The sequence below is a fragment of the Lutjanus erythropterus genome, chromosome 6 (genome assembly GCF_056507025.1).
Source record: "Lutjanus erythropterus isolate fLutEry1 chromosome 6, fLutEry1.hap2, whole genome shotgun sequence".
Classification (NCBI taxonomy): Eukaryota; Metazoa; Chordata; class Actinopteri; order Lutjaniformes; family Lutjanidae; genus Lutjanus; species Lutjanus erythropterus.
The window spans coordinates 23,078,125-23,104,214 of NC_139322.1; the positions used below are offsets into that span (position 1 = coordinate 23,078,125).

General features: G+C 38.5%; 4 protein-coding genes across 4 annotated transcripts; all 4 read right to left on the reverse strand.

The window, feature by feature from the left end:
- Positions 1–17: 17 nt before the first annotated feature.
- Positions 18–6,251, reverse strand: irag3a (inositol 1,4,5-triphosphate receptor associated 3a). The gene is made up of 11 exons (XM_084721226.1): positions 6,181–6,251; positions 6,047–6,074; positions 4,693–4,833; positions 4,435–4,566; positions 3,259–3,415; positions 3,126–3,166; positions 2,976–3,026; positions 2,248–2,396; positions 2,032–2,163; positions 314–427; positions 18–239 (listed from the first exon to the last, which is right to left on the reverse strand). Exons 1-11 carry the CDS (start codon positions 6,234–6,236, stop codon positions 107–109), a joined length of 1,134 nt encoding a protein of 377 aa, XP_084577352.1. The 5' UTR covers positions 6,237–6,251; the 3' UTR covers positions 18–106.
- A 2,412-nt stretch (positions 6,252–8,663) lies between these two features.
- On the reverse strand, positions 8,664–11,849 carry rpl10a (ribosomal protein L10a). The gene is made up of 6 exons (XM_084721227.1): positions 11,766–11,849; positions 11,255–11,326; positions 10,484–10,564; positions 9,266–9,414; positions 8,991–9,163; positions 8,664–8,875 (listed from the first exon to the last, which is right to left on the reverse strand). The coding sequence occupies exons 1-6, from the start codon at positions 11,768–11,770 to the stop codon at positions 8,705–8,707; spliced, it is 651 nt and encodes a 216-aa protein (XP_084577353.1). The 5' UTR covers positions 11,771–11,849; the 3' UTR covers positions 8,664–8,704.
- An 809-nt stretch (positions 11,850–12,658) lies between these two features.
- Positions 12,659–18,004, reverse strand: fance (FA complementation group E). Its single transcript, XM_084721229.1, has 10 exons — positions 17,747–18,004; positions 15,363–15,951; positions 15,121–15,165; positions 14,975–15,031; positions 13,794–13,937; positions 13,593–13,716; positions 13,309–13,384; positions 13,132–13,198; positions 12,913–13,038; positions 12,659–12,817 (listed from the first exon to the last, which is right to left on the reverse strand). Exons 1-10 carry the CDS (start codon positions 17,956–17,958, stop codon positions 12,713–12,715), a joined length of 1,545 nt encoding a protein of 514 aa, XP_084577355.1. The 5' UTR covers positions 17,959–18,004; the 3' UTR covers positions 12,659–12,712.
- A 1,263-nt stretch (positions 18,005–19,267) lies between these two features.
- Positions 19,268–25,741, reverse strand: mkrn4 (makorin, ring finger protein, 4). Its single transcript, XM_084721230.1, has 8 exons — positions 25,589–25,741; positions 23,225–23,353; positions 22,887–23,134; positions 22,720–22,808; positions 22,372–22,631; positions 22,171–22,278; positions 19,944–20,043; positions 19,268–19,856 (listed from the first exon to the last, which is right to left on the reverse strand). The coding sequence occupies exons 1-8, from the start codon at positions 25,657–25,659 to the stop codon at positions 19,713–19,715; spliced, it is 1,149 nt and encodes a 382-aa protein (XP_084577356.1). The 5' UTR covers positions 25,660–25,741; the 3' UTR covers positions 19,268–19,712.
- Between the last annotated feature and the right edge of the window lie 349 nt (positions 25,742–26,090).

Sequence of the window (26,090 nt, forward strand, 5' to 3'; positions counted from 1 at the left end):
AACACAAACAAAAGTAGTTAAATCAAAATGTTTTGTATTTGTGTGCAAAGAGTTTTCAGACCGACACAGGTATTTCAGCTGGTCGAGACACTTGATGTTTAATCCATTATGAAGCTTCCAACAGGAAGTAAGTCAGTGTTACGACACAGAAAAGCACAAACAGGTAGATGAAGAGGAGCGCCCAGCGACAGCGATACAGCCAGTGAACCACAGGACGCTGTCTCCACCACGACCCATACCTGCAGAGAGCCGTCAGTCAGCGTATGTCCAGAGTTAAAGTCATTAAAACACGTGATACAACATGTTGACTTACGTGCTCGTAGAAAGCCGCCTGTAAATGTCTGTACTCTTTTTATCCTTTTCTCCTTTTTTCTTTGATAACGCAGATTTGCCCTTGTGTCTCTGTCGCAAAGTGTCCAGAGGAGAACTGAAACAACAACACAAATACACGGTTACATTTTATCAGTACAGTATCAATGTAAAGTCACAGATGGTGGAGAAAATAACTGCAAAAAAACATGCACTGTTGGTAGTTTTTGAGGCTGCAGATTTTACTGGTGCTGAATAAATTTCCTGAATTTCTGGGCAATGGCCCTTATTTCTCTTAATCATTACTTGTTTGATCTTTTGGACACTTAAGAGGGTCACTAAATCTGAATATATATTTTCAACCTCGGCAGAACTTGTGCTGATATCCAGATATCTTGTTGGACTCAGCTCTCGTATGTGATGTCACTTTCAGCATATCATTTTGAGGCAGAAGCGAAACAGCCTTATAGAATTGACTGACGATATCACCGTACCGTACATATAGATTTTCATTTACTTATTTTTTGGAAAATTGTGTTTCTATATAATGTTGCCACACTGTCAACTGGGGACGCCAACCTGCAAATTGCACTTTTTAACTGTCTTTCAGTCATAGTTCTCTTATTTCCAAGCCCACAGTCCACAGATAGAAAAAGTAGATATGTGCACACATTAAAAATAGTCATCCAATACCAGTTACACCCATTCTATAGAAATTCCAAGAAAAGTTGATAAAATTGATTAAACAGAAATTTGTTAAAGTATATACACCATGAAAGAATAATGAAATATTTAAGATACAGCACATTTCTATAAGACAGGACCTCAAGACTGGGTAAAAATGCAGCTCACCTTAGATTAGCCACCTGATATTTCCAGCTTCCTTACATTTTAAATTATACTTTAGTGATGCTTATTTCCAGACAAATTTGTAATTAGTTAAATTAGACACAACAAATTAACTGCAAAAGATCCCCGGGCTCGTTTGCCTCTTTGCCCAGCTTTGTGAAAACTGACACACTCCAACTACACCTCCTGACAGTCTGTTTGTAAGCTGTCATGATCTTTAAGATTTTGAGCCTTTGCTTTGACATGATTTTGTGTGTTTATGACTGAAGCACCAACAATTCAGACAGCAAATATGTGGCCTCTTTGTGAGTTGGCTTAAAAGCTTACTTTAAAAAATGTAATTCAATGATGCTTTAACCCTATGTGAAACTAAAACGTTTCATTTAAGGGCTGACCTCTTATTTTTATTATATATACATATATATGTATATACTCTTTTTATATATATATATATATCATTCTGTGACTTAAGTTTTTGTATGATTACGTTGCCATATATAAACCCCCTAAGTTGAAGGAGGGCAGCAGAGGGCATCTGCAATCTAACCTACATCACCATTTTTTGCGAATGGCTGAGTGGGATTTTCCATTTGAAAAGAAGGCAAACGGAGTTGACCTTTGACCTTTGTTTGAAATTGTGCCATGGAGATGCATATTACCAGACACTTTGCTAATTAATCAAATTACATGTAACAATAAATTGCAGTAAAGTTTGTCCGTTTAGTAATCCAGCCTTGTCAAAACTGACCACTACAGCTCCTGACGGTCTGTTTGCTGCCATGATCTATGAGATCTTGAGACTTTGCTTTGACATGATTTTGCATGTTTGTGAGTGAGGCACCAAAAATTCAAACAGCAGCTATCAGGCCATACTTTTTGTTGTTTTCTATCTTTTTGGTGGCCTGTTTCTTTGACTGGAGGCACTCTGGGTTGGGGGTGGAGGAGGGCTCAGGAGGAGGCTGAGCGGGTGGAGCCTCTGATGGAGGGTCATCTGGATCCACCGGCCTGAAAAAAAACAGACAGACAGGGAAAAGAAGTGAAGTGAACACTTGCTGATACAAAAGCGTAAACTCTGGGTCTCTCGTTGACCTGTCATCCACTGCGTAGCTGTCGTCCTTGGCCATGGCCGAGCAGCTGGACTCAGAGCTGTGGGAAGGAGACGGGCAGGAACGGCCAGACTTCTTGCTGGAGGATCCTCCATAAGAGGCCTGCTTCCTCAATTCTCGCTTTACCTTCTCCTATAGAGACAAAGAAATAGGAAAAGTGTATTACACAAATACAACAGTATTTGTTAACAGTAGCTTACTTATTTAATGTGTATGGCTTTCTCTTTTACACAATAGATGCTGGATATGGCATAGACCATTTCTGCTATTTTTGCCTTTTCTGTTTCTTGTACAGAGTTAATGCTTGTATTTCTCTCCAGATGTTACAAACACCTGTAATTCATGTGATGATACATGCCCATTGTTGGTTTTGCTCAATTCTTTGTATGTTTCATTTTATGTTTGTTTAAAAAAACAGCAGTTAGAAAGTTATTTAGCTTGGTGAGATGAGAAAAGCCGTGCTGGTAAAAACTGATAAGCAATATTGGATTGAGTATTTGGGATTCCCTAGCTTGAGTTTGGATAGGATGAAGTAAAATAAGATTCCTAGTTAGTTAGCATTTGACTCTGTAATACCAAATTAGGAAAAATCCTATTTTAGACTCTTCACATCTTAAATTATGACTTAAGACAGGACAATTCTGTAATATGGTCCGTGGATGATAACATTTGTAAAGAAAGTGAGAGAGTTCACTAAAGAAACCTCTTTACCTGGGTTTTGCTGGAAATGACTGATATACTGACTCTTCGACGGAGGCTGTTCTAATGGAAAAAAGTAAAAGAACACAAAAGGCAGATTGAAGACATGAAACCATAGTTGTACTCATATTAGATGGCACAACAAGCCAAATGCCTGCATACCTGCTGAGAGCCTCTCTTCCTGTTGTCACCGTCCTCTGGATCTACAACAAGAGACGCAGTGGTCAGTCAAATATTGTATAATCGTGAGCAGGAGAGGACAAACGCCATGAGACAGACAGACAGTATCAGACACCTGAGGATGCTCTGGGATCGATGATGTTTCTGCCGGAGTTCTGCTGCTGGATCGCCCTCTTGGCCTCCTCCAGCTCTGCCACGTTTCTGTCGTGTCGCCTCCTCAGGTTTTCTACATGAGCCACCATGAGCTCCACCGCCCGACTCACTCGAGCCTCCTGTCAAAGACAGAAAGAGGAAAACAGCATATAAAACCACGCCGAGTGCAGGTCATTCACAAGACTACAGCACCATTTCATGTGTGTTATTGGAACACACTAACAAAACATCTAAGCTGCCGTTATTGTTTTATCGCTTAAATGTGTTACTCATTCTTGAGAACTGAGACAAAAATTTTGCTTTAATTTTTACTCTTCAATTATGCTGATAAAATCCAGAAAATCCAGTGATGTCACTGGATGCAGGAAGAAGTACAGTAGCTCCACTGGAAAAAGTGTTTGTTAGATATTTCCATGAACCAAAATAACAGCAACATTCATATTAAAATGTGATGACAGCTGTGGGATTGTGTCAATCAAATGTGATCAAATCACATCCACACCTCCTGATAAAGCACATTAGTTTTGTTTTTGAGTGTTAATCTCTGAACAAATCAAACTTCAGGATGTTTTTTTCAGAACTTAAACTGATTGCTGCTTATTTAGTGATTAATATTTAATATAATCAATATAAATATATATAAACCAAGTTTCCAAGGGTGTTAATAGCATCCACATTTAAATCTGGTGGTTTATTGTATTGTATTTACTGTGTTTCCATGCTAATAAATAACTTTACTGACAAATACTTATATCATGAATAGAAACATAAGTTACTGGTTTGTGGCCTCATCAAATAAAGCCATACGTATTTGTTTTGGTCTCTGTATGGACATGAGCTGTGATCAGGTAAAATAAAAAAGTTATTTTTCCTGCTGAGATTGTCTCATTTGAGGGATATTTTTAAAGTTAAAGGTGAAAGTATTCAGTATTTCACAATGAAGTAGTACAAGTAAGACACAAGTCAGTAAAATTAAACAATTATGATTTATAAGTAAATGATCCCGCCCATCATTTTGTGACCCCTTTAGAGTTATTCTGGGACCCTTTTAGGGACCTCGACCCACAGGTTGAAAACCACAGTCTTAAGTGCTACTGAGCCACCCAAATATTATTAGGACAGAGGAGCTTGAGCGTACCTGGTGCACGGCACCGAGCACCTCAGCTGTGTTGGAGATCCGTTCCACCGTCCCACCGAGGATGTCCAGACACAGCTCCAGTCTCTGCAGGATCTTACTGCGCTTACTGTCCAGACACAGGCCCTTCAGAGTCTGAAAACACACACACACACACACACACACACACACACACACACACACACACACACACACGTCTATACCTGCTCTCTGCTGGTGTTGTTAATGCTTGTTTCAGATCAGATCTGTCATGTACTGCACCTCCAGAGTCTCCCTGCCTCTGGTCAGCTCCAGCTGGACGTTCTCCTCGGCCAGGTTGCGGGCGTGTTCCTCCGCCTGCAGCCTCTGCTTCAGGGTGTACTGATCACAGCGGAACGCCAGGGCGATCTGACTAAAGGCCTTCTGCGATAAAGAGCAACATCATTTATTTCACCGCAACCTTATAATTCAGATGTTCAGGTTTTGGTCCCTGGTGCTGAAGAGAAGCTATTTCATTCAGCTGGACGTTTTATAGTTGAAATTACAATTAAGCCTCTTCAAGTTAAGAGGAATATTAAAAGAAAAATATTAGTACAACTTTTCTTTAATGTAAAATTGCCAGATTAAACATTTTCATCTGTTGCATATGTATTTACATATTCAGGACAAATTCAGCTACACTTTATAAAACCTGCATACAGACGAAAGGTTATAATTAAAACATTTAATTTTACAAGTCTGTCTTCAAATAATAGTCAGGTGTCCATATGAACACTGAAACAGGTTTATCTTGCTGTAATAGTTTCTCATGTTTATATGGGCCTTTAAATAATCTCTTTCTGATGCACTTCCGATGTAAGTGAGAGGGGAAAAAATCCACAGTCTGCGTTTTGTGCAAAGTGTCTCTGAAGCTCACACAAGGCCGTCTGAGTTAGTCAAATTAAGTGATTATGTTCCAGATCTTCATAATGTAAAATAGTTTTTCTGGACAGGGTTTCTTTCTTACAACAGTAATAAGGCCACATTAAAGGAAAAAGAGAGAGAAGAAAGATTTTTTACAATGTATTTTACATTTTGAAAATAAAGTTGGAATGTCAAGAATAAAGTCAAGCTTTCAGTTTTAGTGTCAAGCATAAGAAAAAATAAATCAGAGGAGGAAGATTTTATGATTATGTTTTTTTTTTCAGAATGAAGGTGAAATGTGAAGATTAAAGTTGAAATGACCAGAAAAAAGTCAAAATGTTGAGATTTAAGTCGAAATGTTGTGAATAAAGTTGATATACCATTTTGACTTTGTTCTTAAAATAGTATTTTTTAACTTAATTTTCACCATTTCAACTTTATTCTCAACAATTAAACTTTATTTATTCTGCAAAATAAAAACTTCCTTTCATATGTTTTTTCCTGATGCCTGTCATCAGTAATAACTTGTCGATCTGCTGTTGCTGTTGGACTGTTGATTTTGTCCCTGGTCACTTACGTTGGAAGCCAAAGCATCTTTAAATGGTGAGTGTGAACAGGAGGGACGGTTACAACAAGCAAAGGCTGTTACAACTAAAAAAAAAAAAAAAAAGTTGACTTATCTCTAACAGTTATCTGTGGTAAATCAAGGATAATAAGAAGTGGGTGCCCTCACCTCCAAATCTTTCTCTGACATCTCCACACTGTCAGAAAACAAGACGATGGAAAGCTTAATGAAGAGTCTAATTGCATGATGTGATTTAAATGTATGATGACTGCCAGTATGGTAGATAAATGTTAGTGTGTCACCTGTTGAGGCCCACGCGCTCTATGATGGACAGCTCGTTCCAGCTCGAGATTGACATTGGCGGCTCCTCTTGGCTGCTCTCTGTTGTAAAGATTTATCTCAGTTTAAATTCAGAGCCATGATGTTGCCTACTGGATGTTTTTATAAACATTTTAGAGCTTTTGTTACCTTCTTCGCTCTCGTCACTGACCAGCATGATGGACGGACAGTAGCTGTTTGTCTCTGCTTCAGGCTGAAATGAGTCCAGAGACACACAATCATTAAATATAAGGTGTTTATCAGTGTTAAGAGGAGCAGGAAGGACAGCTGATAGATTATGTGACTCACCTGAGCGTCCATCGTGGATTCACAGGAATAATCCAAGAGTCTTACTCAGGTACAAACCAGATTAAAACATCTAAATCCTCTTTATTCATTCATTGCTGCTGAAAACACAAATATATTCTCATAGACGCCTCTCCGTGTTTGGTTCATTTCTCCGTCAGCCTTTCTCCTGTACTGAGAATAGATAATCCTATTAAGAGATCCACAGTCAAACCTGAGCAGGACGACTGCCCCAAGAGGCTCATGGGTAGTGATGCCTGTACCTACTGCTGTGTTTTTATCTTTAGTAAATAAATCCCGTTGTTGTTCCAGGTGATGAATCAAATGTGCAGTTGCATCAGCCTCACCGACACCTGAGAAATGTGACATTTAGGTCCTAAATATACAATTCAGTGAATACAGACCCTTCAGATGAAGGCACAGGGAATATTTGGATAATTCTAAATTTATCAGTGGATGCCTGTAAAGGGAATTTAAATCTTCAGTATTACAAAACCTGAAACAAAGGAGTGTTTACATCTCAATAGTTGTTTTTTTTTTAGCCATGCATTTTTCATTCTGTAAAGCATAAAAATACATTGAGACAGGACATTTACACATTTACACAGTTTGTTCAGCAGTACAATACTAGTCTGTACAAATGATCTTCAAGTTTGATTGGTTCAGAGGGACACAGCACCCTGCACCCTATCCTGGATGACAGCCATTCATATGCATTAAATAGGGGATGTGCTTCCTCTCTAATTGCCCATCCTTTCCTGACCACTCAGTACTCGTTGTCATGCACTTTTGTTGTTCTCTTGTAATCTTACTCAACATATTCACTATCTTATGCAGTTTGTTTTTGTTATTCAGACAATAGAAAAATATCAGGCCACAGAACAGAAAGTTAAAATGCTCTCCATTTCAAACTGTCTGAGTTTATGAAATAGAAATATAGGCGCTGCAGCCCATTCTCATATATAGCATCTGTGTTTATATTTCATGACAGTTTAGAATCTATTATTGTTACTAAAATATTTGTAGTCATCTACCACTTCAAGCCCTCCCCATCAATGCTCATTTTCTGGTGGGTGCTGTCACCAGTCGTCAAGTGAAGGATGATTTCTTTAGTTTTCTTGTTGTTCAAATGGAGGAAACTTTTTTTTTTTTTTTAACTGAGTAAAAAGTTCTTCCAAAAAAAATTCTCAAGTTTAGGGAATACACATATAATTTGCTTCTATGTTCAAGAGAGTGACACACTGATTTGCAGCTGCCAACATATTTTATATTGCAGATTGGTGACAGTAACATGTTCTGTTGCTGTATTTTCAGACTTACTGGTTTATTCAGACTTGAAATGTGGATATGGATTAATGTCTTGCATTGCACCTTGTGTCCCGCCTGGCTGGTGATCCTGATGCAGGTATTTTCTGAATATCCTGGCTACTCTCTTTAACTTCAGCTGCTGCAGAGAACAAATCTCTTGCCTGTCATATGGAGACGCTGTGGACTGGACACACACACTCAAGTCTGTTTTATGTATTATCCTGCTTTATCAGAAAAATATTAACTCACTGCTGAGTTGCCACATATAAATGTTATGTTTTAATTAATACAAAATAAATGTTGGGTACACCACAAGGTGTATATACAGCTGCAAAATCATAAATTAATACTTTAGTGATTTAAGAAATTTCACAACAGAATGTGGAATTTAAATTAATATGGTTGTCATCTGAAAATTTACTAAACTACATCTCAATTAGTCAACTTACTCAAAAATTCCTCAATAGGCCAGCTGAGTTAAGACAGTCAGACACCCTCATCAGCAGGGTTTTTTCTCCAAAATATAACTTAATTCTGTACCAAGAGCCTATAGGGAGCTAAATTTGTCTTTAAATCTTTGCTTTTGCTTTATTCTTCATATTCAGTAGTTTAATTTGTTTCTTATGAAATTAATATTTCAGAAAAAGAAATGAGGAAAACTGTAGCAAACAGTCATTAATATTTTGGATAAGCATCAATTTCATATTTGCAAAATAGACTTAACTATGAAGCAAGTTGAAGATGAAAATTTTCTATAAAACCCCTCAACTGAACATACCGAGCATTAAACTGTACAAACTGAAAACCAAATTATACTTCTGACAAAAAAGAAAAACGCCCCAAAACAGTGAACTTTGGAGGATCTCCACATTTTATTAATAGAAAAGCTGTCATTTAGTAGAGGCGCTGGGGTTTGCCCATGGTGCTCTTGACGTAGAGGGCACGCACGTTCTGCCAGTTCTTCTTCAGCAGTGACACCAGGAAGTTGACAGCCAGGTGGATGTTGTACACAAGCTCATCCTCCGTCATCTTCACGTGTCCGACAGCTACAGCCAGACAGAGCACCTAGAAAGATAGAAGAAACATTGTTCAGTTTCTTCGACATAACTTCAGTGTTTGCAACAATAAAAAGTGGAAAGACCATAACAAGTAAAATTCTGTATTTTTCAGATTTAAGTACCTTCTTCATCTGGAATTTGATGGTGGATTTGACCTCGTCCACCTTGGTGTTCATGTTTTCGTTGTGGGTGAGCAGGGAGGGGAACTTGCCGGCCTTGTTCAGACCAGGACCCAGGATACGAGGGATCTGCTTGATCAGAGACTCGGAGGCCAGGAAGGCATCGTACTTCTTGGCTAGAGGGGGCAGTAGAAAACACGATCAATTTCATAAAAAGCCTGTTGACTTTCCATCATCGTATATCAGGTGTCTAGCGAGGCATGATGCCAGCTTTGTACCCAGTTTCTTGACCAGTTTCTTGTTCTTGTTGAGCTTCTTCAGAGCCTCGATGTCCATGTGTGGCAGGTCTGCGGCTTTGGCCTCGTCACAGTGCTGCTGGTCTCCCAGGACGCACACGGAGAACTTTGGCCTGGGGAGAGTCTTCAGCCTGCATATTGACAAAGACATTAGAGACAATGCTCACAAGCCCACATCAAACCCAGGGGAAATCAGTTGGAGGTACGGCAGGGTACAGCTGTAACCTTTACCATCATGGTTTTTAAGTGCTGGCTGAGCTGAATAATCTGTGTCATGGTGGTTAAAATGATAACTGGAATATATACTGTACCCACAAAGATTCATACAACTTTTTAGGACTAAAATTCAAGTACTTTTAATGTACTTTCAAAGTACCTAAAAAAATTTCCAGACTCTCAAAGCCTTTACCATTACATTTAAATGTTTACAATCTAAATTCTTCATTTATGCGCGCCAATTTGCAGAGTAAGGGATTAAGGACAAAATATGACAGGATTGTTTAATTTCAAATATTAAAGACTTTTTGATTTACATGACTGACAGCCAATGAAACCTCAGATTACATTTAAAATTTTTAGATTACATTCAAATCCATGCATATCCTAACCTTGAAAATGTAACTTAAAATTAAACAAAACTGCTTTTGTTGTTACAATGTGATCCACATTTTTCCAAAATGGATTTTAAAAGCAAGATGGAAGTTAAATCCAACTTCATGAAAGGAAAGTTACTTAATTCAGTTTATTAGACTTGTCAAAATCAAATGACAGACATTTTAAGGGTTTAATACTCTGCCATCCCCAAGTGACACCTTCCTGATTTAACTGTGTAGTAGAAGAAGTCTTACCCATACCACCACCGTGGCCGGTGTCCAGCTGACCTCTTTGGTAACGTAACGCAAATTGGTCGGCATGAGGACGTGAACTCACCAGCTCAGCCACTCAAAACCTTCCCTCATGTTTTAAGACCCAGGGTAGGGGTCCGTCTGCTTCACCTCCACCAGCCGAGGCCGGGTTGGCTCAGTCAGACTACCCAAAGTACTTCTCCATGTCTGCTCCTGGCCTGTCTGTATCTTTCTTTGTTTTTATTTTTATTTTAAGGCTTCAGCAACTACTCGCCATATAACAGGCTGTTTTCATACTCAGACAGGGCTGGAAGCACACAGGGAAAAGGTTGGGTGAAACAGTAAAAGGTCGAACCTGACAGTGCCGGAGAAACGCTTGTCCTTCTGGGGATCATAGTTTTTCAAGCTGATCTGCAGCTCCACCGTCTCCACAAACCTAAAAACAAAAGTTACATTCAAGTTTTATTGAACAATTGTCATTTGTAATAACACTGTGTCAACAAGACCTTTATATTTCCCAATAGCAACAGGTGTACACAATAAGAAAAATATTACAATATGAGAGTTAAATATAAATAAAATTGAAAGGACTATGGCTCAATTTGTGACTCATTCTTCAATCATGCTAAATAGTTGAACTGCATTTTCACTTTTGATGACTTTAATGGCACTGATATACGAGTAATTATGAGCTAAACAAACTTAAGTTTTATTTTTATGCATTTTAAAGTGAAATGCTTCAAGGATGAGAAAAATTTCTTTGCAATAATCCATGACAAGTCCATCAATATTGAAAGTGAAAAGAAAAAAAATGGGGGGGTAAAACCATTCCTGTACATCCAGCTACAATGCTTCAAAAAAATATCCAGTAGTTTCAGCATAACCACAAAATACAAAATTATTGGTTTCAAATACAAGTCTGTACCAATTCACTGGATGGATATACCCATTAAAAATTTGTTGCTTTAGGAGATATGGAAATTTTCAACTGGCATGCTGCGTTTGTATTACAAGAACAGTTTTGTTAAACAGATTTGAGAACAGTTGCAGTATGACATCCTATCCCTGCATATTATTTCCAGGCCTAAATATCACGTTTTTATCAGTTTTTCTCGGATGAACTTACTTCCTTGGCTTGGCCAGAGAGCCCTGCAGGACCTCCTTCACGGCTTCGTACAACGTATCCCTGGACACCTTACTGTGACATAAAATCAGCACAAAAACTTGTTAAAGCACAAACATTTAGTGACTTAAAACGAACGCACTTAACTTCTACCGGTGGTCTACGACAGTGACTAAAATTCATCAAAAAGAGGTACTTCGTCCGGAAAGATTTATTTCAGCATCATCTATCAGAGTTAATGTATAGATTCGATGATGTATAGTTTTATAAAACACGTTTTAAACATGTGGATGATGTTGGATTACATCGGAAAGTTAACGTGATTCTTTCCGACACCGACAGATGAACCGGTCACATATGTAACGTTTAACTTAACGTAATTTTGAAAAACGGCAGTAAAAACACACAACTGCCGCACAAGATACAAACAATACATGTATATGAAACCGATAAGAGGCCGTGTAAAAAAGGGAATCTATTTATTTCTTGACTTTTATTTGTCAAATCGGCTAACCTCATTTTAGCGGCTTGTCCCTCTCGTCTCGCTACGCTGGAAAAGGAAGTACCGAGGGAAGTTACGCAAAATAAAGGCGGCCGCGTGCTGACGCCATAAAAATGCGCGAACGACTTTTTTTTTTTTTTTTTTACACCATATACACATTAGATTTCATGTATTTACTTATTTACTTTTAACGTTAAATAGATGTGTCGAAAAAAGACACATAGATATTAAAACGATTAATAATTAATAATACAACACCATTCTTTCTTGTTTCTATGTGGATATCATAACAAATAGTTCTAAAACTGTGAGGATCATGTTATGCTACATTTGTGACACTGCAGGCTTAATATTTTTGCATCTTTGACCAAAGTTGCTGCTGAGTTTAGTTGTCCTTGTTTTTACCCGTCTTTTTACCTGCAAACCTGCCTCTTGTATTGTCAATTTGTATTGCTTGTCTTATTTGTCTTGTCTTTTATGTCTAATGAACATATAAAAAACACATCTACCTTAAATATAAAAACAAGGCCTTTGTATATTTCAATGGAGTCACCCATTTGATGTTTCTAATTCACTTGCTAAGAAAATACTCATTTGCTTCCTGAAGTATTTTATGACTATATGTGCATTCCACTCAACTTTGGAAAATAAATTATCAAGGACCTACTGACTGAACTACTAAATGTATAGGCTCCCAATAAAACAAAGTTCAGAAGACCATGTCTTCTTTTTTTAACTACGTGAGGTGTATAAGACGGCTGTGTATATATAAACCAACTGGTAAACTAATTTATTTTCAATGTTGCACATACTTTTATGTGCAACATAAACACTTTTATTTTTATATTTTTATATGTCAAACTGGTGGGATGAAGTGATGTGATTTTTCAAGTCAAAATATTCCCAAGAAGCAGACAAGAATTTATTTAAACAGGTTTATTGTTAGGTTAGATCAAACATCAAGAGTTTGGGAATCTTTTCAGAGCAGCTTGGAGAGACTTTTTCAGGAAGGTCTCATTTACCATCAGGCAACCGTTCAGGGAGTGTTTGTGTGCAGCTGTGACCTGGAAAAATAGATTAATGCATAAACAGAAAAGATTACAAACATTATTCCATCCCCTGTTCAGCCATTGTGCATGATACAAATGTATAAACATACAAAACTGCTGTATCTGGTGAGGACTGTGAGCATCATTTTTGCAAACTTCACAGACTTTGTGAACAGAGGACCCTGACTGATGAGCTGTTCGGTGAACTGTGTGAACAGTTCTTCACTCAAGTCAGGCTGAAAAACAAAAAACAAACAACTCAATAACAATGAATATTATGACTAAGTGGTCTTATAGCACTTTATTAACATAAAAAACATTCAGATTACCTTGGAGTCAAGCAAGCTGTGGATAACTGAGAGCACTGCCTCATTCCAACTTATTTTGAATGTCATTCTGGGGGAAAAAGGAACAAGCCTGCATCAACAAACATCTAATAACCACAGGAGTCTATTATCATTATTTTGTGTTTCTTTGATACATGAGCAAGACTTAAACGATCTTACTGAAGCACCATCAGTCTGTAATGGGAATCCAGGCAGCCTTCTATCAGTCTGTTTAGCAGCTCAGCCTGTGGATTCCCTGGAAAACAAAACAAAGTTCAAAACAGAGGATCAATTGATGTGAGAGGTGAGGAACAAGGTCACGGCTCAGCTCTTCATAACATCAAAACATCTGTCCTGTTTACGTGTACTTGAACCAGGACACTGAATCCCTGCCAGCTCCAGGGCTTCTGCTCTGTAACTACACGAACCCCTGTGTTAATAAATCATGACAACCCTTTTCTCACCTATATTCTTTTCCTCTAGAACTGGTCCTATCAGAGCATGGCACATTGGCCTGGGACAGCAGCTACACAGCGATGTCACTGCAGTGACCAGACATCTGGAGGCCGGTTCTGACAGGGACAGGACCTGCAGGTACGGTAAAATGGCATCCTGTCAGTATCAAACACAGCAGCACATGTTGCACCCTTCAGTGATCGATATACCTTCCCCAGCAGGAGGCTCCTGATGAGCGTTGTTGCTGTGCTGTAGCTGAGGTCAGGAGAGGGAGCCAAAATACTGCTGCACAGTTTAGGCAGAGTCGGCTCTGGTAAGTCAGGCAAACTCAGCATCCTGCATACCATCTCCACCTGAACAAGAGAGGTAGAGATGAGAGATCAGTCCTCACACAACAGAAAATGTATAACATAATAAGTCCAGTGAAGCTTCCTGATTGGTCAAAGGAGCATTTATCCTCTGCTGAGCTGTACACTAAACTAACCAGTGTAACTTTAGTGGTAGTTCATAATCTGTCTACTTCTATACTTTATTTCTTCTATTAGAACTACAATACATTCTATGGCAGCTATACAATTTAATACTATAGCTCTAAAATACCATCTACCTTTGTGAAACATATGTTCAATTTTTGTTGAGATGTTAAACTGATAATTCAGATTTTCTGAAGTGGGTTATATGAGGTACTTATCCATAGTCAGTGCAGAGTATTTGCATTGCTTTACTTTGCCACCACACAGCCTTTTCCAACAGAAAACTATATTTTTTTCTCCAAACCCACTGGACTACTACTACTGGCAAAAACAGGTTTTTTTTTTATTCTCAGAGCACAGGGGTTGCTGGTCTACCGCTGCATCAATCTGTTTCTGTTATTGTGTGACTTTGGTGAATCTGGAGTAAACTTTTAAAACACCAAAGTCACACAAGAACACAAACAACTGATCAAGGCAGCAATAAACGAGCAATTACCATGTTCTGTACTGTTTCTGCCAATGGACTCTGGTTGGTTTGGAGAGAGCAATATGTGGCTTATATAATGGTGTTTTACATTGGAAAAGGCTGTCTGACAGCAAAGTAAAACTGTGAAAACATTCTAAATATAGTCTACATTTCAACTGATATTGATTTTTTAGGTGAGCCCACTTCATACCATCCAAACTATCCCTTTAAACCAACTCAATTATAATTTCTGAGCCTGTATTTGTATTGGCATTGTGTTACAATCTATTGAAAGACATTTCTAATACTTTTTTTCACCATATACAATAATGTGGTGATTGAAATGTCACAAACATCTTTAGATGTAGCTCGATTCACAGTAAACACTTGCAGAAGAATAAATGGAGGGCTAAAGTATTCAAGAGTCAGCTATAAAATTTTAAGGACATACTTGGCCGGGGTCACACTCGTTCAGCACTTTGAACACATCCGTGGAGCTCTGGTCCCACTGCAAACACACAATAATAATTATATTAATACGAAATGTCACTCTTGGTCCACGATAACTGTGCTGTTTTGTTTTGTTTTGTTTTTTACCTCTGTCTGACTTTCAAGTAATTCTTTTATTTGAAGAACAGGAACCTAAAGGAAACATAAAAATAGAAATATTTCAACTGTGACCTGTGTTATAAAAATAAATATAATGGTCTGATTAGTACACTTGATTTGATCACAGTGGAAATTTGCTGTCCAATAATCATTTGAAAATTATGTGCTTTAATAGACAGGAATAAAACTGATGATACATTTTGATGTGGACAGATTAAGTCTGTCTCTACCTTTATATGGTCAGGCAGGACATCACTTTGACTTTTTGGTGCTGGCTTCAGTTCTTCAGCAGGAGTCTCTGCTGGAGCATCACTTTTTAATCTTCCTGATATCTCTTCCTCTTTCATGCTCTGTTCTTCAGCATCAATGCACTCACTGCCACAGACGTCCATTTTTATGCGTTTACTCTGCTGTCCTGTTTCCTCGCCGTCTGAGTCCAGAGTGACAAAGCTGCTCTTCCTTTTCCTTTGTGTCCCCAGTCCTGACGAACCAGCTGATCTCTGAGAGCCAGACTCTTCTTTTTGACTGCTGAAGCACTCGGCCCATCCTCCAGTCTCTCCAGAAACAACCAAACACCGCGACAGCGCCGTCAGTCTCTGGCTGCACTGTGGAGTATACAGAGGCTCCTCGTTGTGGGCCCCCAGGCTTCTTCCCAGCTGTCTAACCAGAGCGGTGACCCAAGGGCTTGGGTGAGCATCCTGGCTGAGGCATTTGAGCAGATGGAGGACAGTAGTCCGAGGAAGAACAGATTGGACCAGATAGATGAAGGACAGCAGGTTTTGTTTGAATAATGCTGGAAACAGGCAAACCAGTGGTTTACTAGAACAGATGAGGGAAAAGAAGATGGTAGCATATGTCAACAATTTGTCTTAATATAGCACTTTTCTGGTGCATAGCTGAAGTTAATCATTTCATGGTATTAAGCAGAAGTCAACAGGGTGATGTGTTGTAATTTAAAGCATATTCAGTGATACAGATGTGAAGGGAACCCACAGTATTAAAACATGAAACACCAGGTTTAAACTTAATGCCACTATAAAACTGACTCCCTTTTTAAGATGAGGAATATTAACTCTGAGCAATGACTAAATTAGACTCCTTTTATGCTTGAATAGCTTTGTCTGTTTACATCAGTAAAACTACATTTTACCAAATTAGAACAAAACGTATTTTTCATCTAACTGAGGACATTTTGGCTTCTTAAACACAGGTGTAACAAATAACACTATAAATCCCTCTTATAGACAATTTTCATTGACATAGCAGGATACACACAGGTGTTGCTGATGATACTAATTATGGTCCAGATGCATTAGTGTCATTGATAACACCTGTGTTTACCAACTTTTTCGTGTCAATATGGCTGCTGTGCAAAAAGTCAACTGTTCTCAGTGATGCAGAGAATACTGGATCACTGGCAGTGGTGGAAGAATTATTTAGACCCTTTACTTGAATAAAAGTACTGATTTAACATACAGCAATGCAACTCCAGCATTCAAAATCCTCCTTAAGTTAAAGATTTATTTTAAAATATAAAAAGTACTAGTTATGCTGACAAATGGCCCCTGTGAGTGTGATACTATTAAAGTATATAATGAGAGATACATCAGCATTTTATTGATAAGTGAAGTTATGTTTTCTTCATATACAGTAAAGTAGTTTAGCCCAGTGGTTCCAAACCTTGGGGTCAGGTACTTTATAAAGCAAGGATTCCCAACTTTTTCCACACAAAGGCTCCCAATTACCATTAGCTTATGGTTTTTGCATAATGTCTTTAAAAACCCAAAGTCAACTGTTTTTTCAGCCATTGTAGGGTGCTTTTGTCTCAAGTGAGGCTGAAGTTTAGATGGTTTGGAACACTCTCATTTGGGCCTTGAAGTAAAGAAGGCACTCAGGCCAATAAATAAATCCATACTTTATGTACAATGCACCATACTTGTGTGTATTACTTCGCCAGGAGTACTTCAGATTTTTTGCAGCTGAGCTTTTGTCATCTTTTCCTTTTCAAAAATGTGTCCAATCAGTGGTGTTTTGGCTGGCAGCCAATTAGAAAGATGGGCACAGCAAACAAGATTTCAATGTTCTATCTAAATTATTGTTTTATTAGCATTTTGATGAGGCCCCCCAGGGAATATCACTGTTCTAACTGAACTGCTAATAACTCATCTAAAGTGTGATATGGGGCCCCAGTTAGACATTGTCTTTTTTTTTTTTGTAAGTGCTCCTAAATGAAAAAGACTGTGAACCACTGGTTTAATCTCTGACAATGGTGCTGCAACTAACGATTATTTTCATTATCGTTTATTCTGATGATTTTTTTTTTCTCAATTAATAATTTAGGTGATAAAAAGTTACAAAATTGTGAAAATGCTCATGAAGCGACACACTTCTGTACTTTCCTTCGTAGATTTAAAATTAATATGGTGAGTGAACGTGTCATTACAAATTATTGCACTATGAAGGTTCATACACTCAGCTTGTTAACCGTTCCTATAGCAACCAAAACGCCCTAATGTTGCTAGGATAAGTTCTAGCGGAAACCCAGTATGACCTACTTAATTAATGAACGTTACCTGTATTTTAGGGAACGTAAATGCAGTGTCGTCTTACTTACACCGTTAGAGGCTGGGCTTCAGTGTCGTGACAGGTTATTTCATCTCGACACAGAGTTTCTATGAAGTTGCTCAGTGACATGTCGGGGTTAGCCCGCCGCTGCCTGTGGAAGACCGTCAGAGCCCTGTGAGCACCGGAGGATCCGCACAGAAGAGACAGGAGCAGCAGTTTGGACTGTCCGTCAAAACGACTCAGAGACAGACCAGCCTCCATTATCTCAGGCGAGGGTTTACACCATCTCTGTCCAACCTGCCGCCGCTGCTATACCGCTAATACGTTCATGCTGGACCCCGCCAGTTTGTTGACGTTTCTTCTTCTCGAGTCTAATTTGACAAACGTCTGCTCCACACTGCCGCCTAGTGGTCAAAGTTAAAAGCAACAGATTCCAGGTGGAACAGAGTACTTAACATTTGTACTCAAGTAGAAATATTGTTATATGACTGAAATATTACTCAATTACAGGAAAAACGACTTGTGTTACTACAAAGTATTCTTCTCACAGTATGGATCTTTTTTTTTTTTTTACCATTGATATGTAATGCATTATAAATAACAGGCATTCAATCAAAAGGTATTGGTTTCTGCAGAAGTCTAAATTGCTCCTAAATCTAGTCAGCAGCCACACTCATCTTTACAAGCTTCTGTCTACTGAAAGTTTTTTTCATCTGTATGTCATGGTTTTCATTGGCTCATTCACCCTCATTGGCTACAAAATGCAAAATGAGTAGATTAGGTATCAATTCAAATTGTAGGCCTATTGAGTACTTTTAATTCTGATTTTAAAAGTAACTAAGTAGAGAACATAGTATAGACTATCTCTGTTACACTGCACCTTATACTGCATTTTTGCTGCTGAATGTTTTTTTCATCTCCCTACTTGTATTTAAATGATTTTTTATCATTTATTGTTGTGCTCATTTTTGTACTTTGTCACTTTAATCGATAATATCTTTCATTTGTCTACTTATTCTTTGTAAATGTGTGTGTATCTTAATACAAAGCACCATGAGGATGACAGCTGCAATTTCATTGTGCTTACACAGTGACAAAGTTCTTGAGTCAAGTACAACTCAAACTTAAAACTATAAGGGACTTTTATATTTTGTTGCTTTTGCACGCCCATGTGGACAAAAACGTCAAAAATTCCAGCTTCTCTTTAATTGGCTAATGTACCATTTACTAACTTTACCAGGAAAAATGCAAATGCACTCATTTAATCTGATTCCACAAACAATCCGACCCAGTGGCAGCCATTAAGGATAAATATATAGAAATAGCCAATCTTCTCACACCTGTTCTGAATAACTCATGTAGGTCATAGAGGTACCAGTGATAAACTGAGACCATTTCATAACATTAAGAAAAATCCTTGTGGTAGTTTTAAGAACAAAATTCCAGAATTGGAAAAAATGCATACCCAAGTACCCAAAAAATGACTTCTTGGGAGTATTTTGAGTAGTTGTAATTTGTAGTGTCCACCAAATTTATAACTACTAGAGAGTCAGTGACGAGCACAACACACTTTTTCAATGAGACAAATTGTGAAGCAATGTTTTATTTTCTGTGTACAAGTACAACTTGTTTAAAAGAAATAAAATCCTAACAGTTCATGTTCCTGCCAAAACCAGGGAAAAGAGTGTCATGACTATCACTTGAGGTCAGTGGTGGACATAATAAGAAAGGGGTACAGTTACTTTTTACCTGTAGATAATTAAAACTACCATCCACACAACACTTAAAATATCAAAACTGTGCAAATAGCTGGGACAGAAGTCAAAATTGAGCACCCTTATTTTCAGGGGAGAGGTTCGAGGAAAATTTGCAACATGTTTGAAGCACTATGGCCATGGTAGGGTGACATAACAGGACAGGTGGGTCATAACACAGCCGTGTGTTCTTCTGGGGCTCATTCTATGATTAAGGCCCCATTCAGTGGTTTCAGGCACTGACAAAAAGAGTGAAAAGGCTCAGAAACTGTACTCATCAGATAGGTAAAAAGGAAAGTCATAGTCTTCGTAATCAGAATCGTCATCGCCGCCACCAAAAATAGTCATGGCTACAAACAGACCGAGCAGATCTGTGTCATCGTACTCTTCATCTTCTGAAGGATACTGTTGAGCAAAGAACAAAATGTAAGGAAATGCATGCATACTAATGCTGGTGAGAACTTGGTAGCATATAACAAGGATCACAATTACCTGGATTGACCTGCGACGTGCATGTTTTTCATGCCGATAAAGGCAATCTGTTTTGAAGGGGCACCATCCGTATCTAGTGTAGTAACTGCAGCTTTTCTTACTAAAATAAGAGACAGAGCGGGGGGGGGGGGGCTTTCAGTTGCAAGTCTTAATTCTCAAATAAGTCACAAGAAGTCAACATTTGAGATTTCAAGCAATTTTTCATTTAAGAACCGTAGAATCAGTAAGATTTGTCCAAGCAGTTCATAAACGCACCAGAAAAATAAGTCATTGTTGAGTCTCATTCCCAGGACATCAAATACCAGCATTTTTGGGTCTGTCAAATGTCCCGAGCACAGCAAAATACTGACAAACTGAGAAATTAGCGCATTTGTTGCCCCCGACTCAATCCTGCCAACTCCCTAATCTGAAGTCCAGGTGAGCCACGTGTGTGAATAGAGCAGGTTATTGTGTGAGCAAGTGGGCATGTTGACGTTACAGTTTGTAGCTGCCTTGTCTTTTCTCCTTGCCTGTGAATTGCTTTCAGCATCAGCATCAGCCAATATTAGACATTTTTACCTCACAGTTTAATGACTCTTTATCATCTGTGGTGTGTAAATAGATTTCCACAGAGTCAGAGAATGGAAGTGTGTGTCCAGTTATTAAAATCCCAGTGCACCAAAAAGTGCCTCCCTTGTCAGGGAAGCAGACTAGAATGACACTACCAATGATTCCTCCTGCACACTTTCTAGGTGACACCCCTCATCTAAACCGTATGGGGCATTTCCAACATGTGAGCACAAGTCTGATGTGGACAATCTCCTGCAGAGTGCTACATGTGTGAAAGCGCGCTGGCATTATGGAACAAAGTCCTGCCCTGATTTTCAGGACAATTTTCGTAATTCATGTAAAACAGGTTTTACGTATCCTTTCCTTAACTTCCTGTTAAAACATGATGTTGAGAGCTACTTTAGGAACATGGCAGACCACTCATGAAAGAACACTCGTGCCCTCTGTAGATAGAAACGTTTTATTCTAAGATAAAGAAAACATATTCTAAATAAATCTTATACACTGGACCTTTAAGAATGATCTACAAATAAGGTATATTCAACTTGGCTTTCAGGTCCAAATAAGTGGTTTAGATAACCTGGACATTTTCTAAACCCACTAGGTAGGGTTGATCATATGTACAGGCTTGCTAGAATTCGTCTAGTGGTATTGTTATCAGTGCAATAAAACATCTGCCAATCACATCTGTTTAATGTAAGTGTTAGATATTTCAAATTAAGGTCAAGTTCTCCATTTGCAAACCTTGAGACAATATTTTGATAGGACTTAAAAAGTAAATACTTTGGTCATTTGTGATCAAACTAATCAGCAACTCAGACATGTTGCATAGAAACAATTACTTCACTTCCATGCATACTAATTTTTCACCATTATTCTGAATGACAATACTCTGAATTTAATAAATGTCATGTAAACTGAATGTTGCATTTAGATATTCTGAATTGAGGATTTTCCGATCAAGATCTGTGGACTATGTAGTATTATTCTGGTTTTAGAAGCATTCTATGGACACATATACAGCACATTCAGAACAAGCATCTCCGTTGGGGTTTTTGCTGCAGTTTGTGACACACATTGTTTTGCCTGGTCACGGTAAGCTCTGCATTGTCAACAATGCCAACAGTTTGCAAGACTGAGGCAGAGACAAGCTCAAAAGAAAAGCCCACATTTCTGACTGGAAAGGGAAACACACCTATTTTAAAACATTATGCAAGCCCTGATAAACAGGTTTTTTGATATGTGCAAATATCTCAACACCAATCTTTTCAAGACAGTAGTTTAACAAATGAAAAAGCGAGGCTGCGTTCACATGTTCAACTAAGTCAGCCACCAGTGGAAAACTTCTTTTAAAATAAAATAAATCCTATTCTAACTCAAATAAGTGTCCATAAGTATACATGGTTCCATGTAAACAGGAATATTAGCAGACTCTTCATTTTCATTTGCTTTACATTTTTCAGATTAAGGGCAAAAAAATGTATTTTGTGGATGTAAACTTAGTGTATGAATCACTTCTGACACCGTTTTTTTTTTAACTCAGTGAACAGGCAGGAGATGTCTGTGTGAGAGCTGCCCAGCAAACAAAAGGATGGATGAATGAAATTTATGAACAGCACTACACAGGCAGAGTCAAAAATAAGGATAACCTAAATTCCTGTCTGACGTCATAACATACCTGAATTTCTCTTTGAAGGCAGTAACTGCGATCTCCTTTGCTTGTCCTTCAAGCCAGTATTTGTTAGGCACATAGAAGGGGGACCTGACTCTGCACTGTGGGCAGCTCCTGAGGAATAATTATTAGACAGCGATGTCATATCAAATCATTTATGGTGCAGTGTGAGATGCAGTTAAACATTCAAATATTAGTGAAACCTACTTCACTGTGTCCGGCCCAAGGTCTTTTGTTTTCCTCCAGGTCATGATGCACTGTAAACAGAAGGGGTGATTGCAATTTGGCAAGATTCCAAAAACACGGGCTCTTGGATCTGGCTTTTCATACACTTTGTCCATGCAGATTCCACAGGTCACACTTTCACTCTGGAGGAAGGCCTCCATTTCCTCTACTTTCCCCTCAGCACTAGAGGAGGCGGTGGCAGCAGCAGCACCATGCACTGTCGTCTCATTGGAATAAGTCTCCTGAACACAGAAACAGTCAGGATGAGGCTCCTGAGTTCAACTTTATTTAATTCATTACAAGGCCCTGTAGAAGGACCATTAAGCAAACCTGCTCATTTCTTCCATCATGTGCACATGCTTGAGCACCGGCTGAGCTCCGGGCCGATTCCAAAGGAGCAGCGAGATGAGAGTCAGAATCTGCAAAGAACAAGTTTGCTAGCCATGAACAAATTCTGACCAAAGTCAGTTCTACTCGTGAAAACTTACAAAACATACCTTGTGACTGTTCCTCAGCAATATCTGCTGCAAGATGGCCAATGTTGCGTTGAGGATTTGAAACGGACATCGTCAACCCGGATCTGCTGCCTTCCTGCCTGAACATCACCTCAGACCGCAGAAGAGCTGGCTCTGACCCTCTTCTGTTGGTCGGACGATAGGTCATGCTGGATGAGGAGACTGTGGGCACTGAACTTCTTCTGTCTGCAACAGCTGCATCAACTTCAGATTGAAGAACATGGAGATACCTGGTGGTGGAAAGTATTGAATGACCTAAGAACACTTGTGTGCATCATTTAGTGACAAACAACTGAAGGGAAAAAAGATAAATGGCTTACTTGCAGCGATCGCCATACCAGCATCCACCTTTCTGAAAGTACCTACAGATTTGTGATGACTGTATATTTGGCCATTCATGTCGAAAATTACACCTTGGACCAAGTCTGCAAGAGCCATTCATGAAATGCCTGTAATGGAAATGGAGGGTAGTAATTTATTACCATGTAGTGTTAAAGGCAGAGAGGGTTTGTCTTTTGGGACAACTTCAAGTCACAAGTAGAGTTGCAACAATTAGTGGATCAAAATAAAATTAGTTGCCATCCATTAAATAAAAATCAATTCATCGGTTAAATAATTTTTGAAGCAAAATGGTTGGGCAAAAGAAGCAATTTGGAGAGCATTTTTCAAAATTTTGCCCCTTAGCAATACCAGGGCTGCACAATGGTAAAAAACAACTGATTATTTTTGACAGATATTCTGATTCATGATAAGTGCAAATGACTAGTTTTGCATCACAATTTACATCTTGGCTGGGGGAACAAAAAAAAAAAAAACATTTTTAGACCAGGGCATCTCTACAGTTCTTCAGTATAAAGCTGTTTTGTCACAGATTTACACCTTTATCAAAGAATTGCAGCTTCTGCAATTTCAATATTGCACTTGGCCATACTATGATTTTGATAATATTAATTGTGGCCAAAAGCAAAGAAAAGTACTTTGGCTATTAAATTTAGGGGCTTGGTGAACTGTGTGGCCAGTGCTTCAAAATTTTAGCATCCAATAGGGATGCAAGGCCTGCAGAAAAAAAGTAAACAAAATATATACATCTAGTGATTATTTTGACAGATATTTCAGTTGCAATATGATTCACAATCAGTGGGAATGATCACACCTTTCATTTTAACTGTTCAAAAAAAAAAAAAAAATTAAAATCATGATGATGCTACTTTTGTTGAAGTCTGTACCAAACCAACATGTTCTTACATCTGGAGAACCAGATTTGTAGGCCAGGGCATCTCTGCAGCACTACAGTACTTCCTTATAATGCCGTTTGTCACATGTTCCCTTATTTAAAAAAAAAAAAAAAAAAAAAAAAAAGCTTCTGTGATTTTGAGTTTGCACTTAGCCATATTGCAGTTTCAACAATATTTTAATTGTGCAGCCATAGGGCCAACCTCACAGGCACTTATTGTTGTTCATGGATTTTTAGCCAAGTAAAAACTTGAGACTTTTGCTTTCAAGTCCCAAGTCCATCAAGTCATTGGACAGTCAAGTCCAAGTCAAGGCTCAAAATAAAGTCTATGATTTATGGAAGCCCATTTCTGCCTATGTGGGGGCAAAGAAAAACTAGATCCTGTAAGCCATTATAATGAGAAGCTCTCAAAACAACGAGACACTTTCTCAAACTAATGACTTGGATACTCGAGAATTATTATGAAATATTTAAATTTAAAGAAAACGTATACTTTGAGACTCAATATTTGTCAGATACTAACTAATTTCGAAAAACATTCTCGCAATAACAGGACCTTTTTTTCCAATCAAACTTGGTGGAAAAAAAAACAAGCATGTAAACGAATGGAAATCTACATATACGCACGGTTTGTGGAATTGTAAGACATTTGGAAAGGACAGAACTGGCAAACCAACCATTTAAAAAAAATAGCGTTAAATTCAACACATCCCACTAACTTCGAAAGAGACAGTGAATGCATTTACAGATAAATGGCACGGAACACTTACCTAGCTAGTCTAGCAACAATTTCTAGAAATATTTTACCTTGTACGTTTAAAGTAATGTAAAATGTAGCTAGCTTGCTGGAAAGGGCTGATTGCGGAAACTTTTCCCACACATACGAGGGTCCGTCGACAACTCAAGTGTGTTTACATGCTGTCGGAAAGTGAAGCTTCCATCACTTACCAACTAAACTAAGGTCAGTTAGCCATGGCCAGATTTCTTTTTAAATTTCATTTAACAGTGAACATAATACCTAAACACAGGGTATAAGGAATGTGGTTGCCAATGACGTTAAGTTAACCGACTTAAGCTAGACTAATGCTTAACAGTTTGGACTTGTTAGCTGTTTATATTTAAACGTGTAACTTAACGTCTTGTCTTGATACACATCCACCCATTTAATCGCATGGCTCTTCACACTTAGACCCGTCTTCCAAGGAGTCACCCACCCCATTAAATCAACTTTGTTTAATTTCGTTAAAAAATAATCAGTTCTAATCGCCAAAATGCACTTTTTCGCCACAACGCCCGCATTCGAACGCTGCACGACAGCACTTGAAAGTAACACTGGCTCGCGGTGGTACTAGTGAACATAAGCTAGTGAAGTTTCTCAGCATCAGAGCTATTTTTAACTACTTTAACTACAATTTCTCCTCTGTTTTGGCTTAAACTAACTGCTGCTTACCAACAGATATTTCCACTACGAGCCGAGTCCATCCTCCTTGTATTTTGAGCTTGCCGCCAAGTACCTTCCATCTTGCTAAATAGTTGACAGCCGGTTCCTGCTACCAATTAACGTAGCAACGAACCAATAGAAACCTGACATCGACGTTTTAACGTTACGTATTCAAATTTCCCCTGTATCCATGGATACAGCCATGCATTTATCCATGTATTTGTTGTCGTGCACAGAAGGGAACCCTTTACTTGCCCAACTCTCGCGAGATTTGTACATGTTTTTACAGTTTGCATGTTATCCGTACCATCTATGTTTCAGAACATGACAAGGCTGTGTTTAAAATATGGTTAGGTTTTAAAACAGAAACAGGGACGAGGAAGACCATGGTTTGAGTTGTAATGATTACTCTCGCGAGATCTTTCGCGGACCTGGGGTTCCCTTCCAGACACGATCTCCGTTTGTCTAAACTCTCCCAGAGTTTAATTAGTTATGGTACTTAAATAACTGA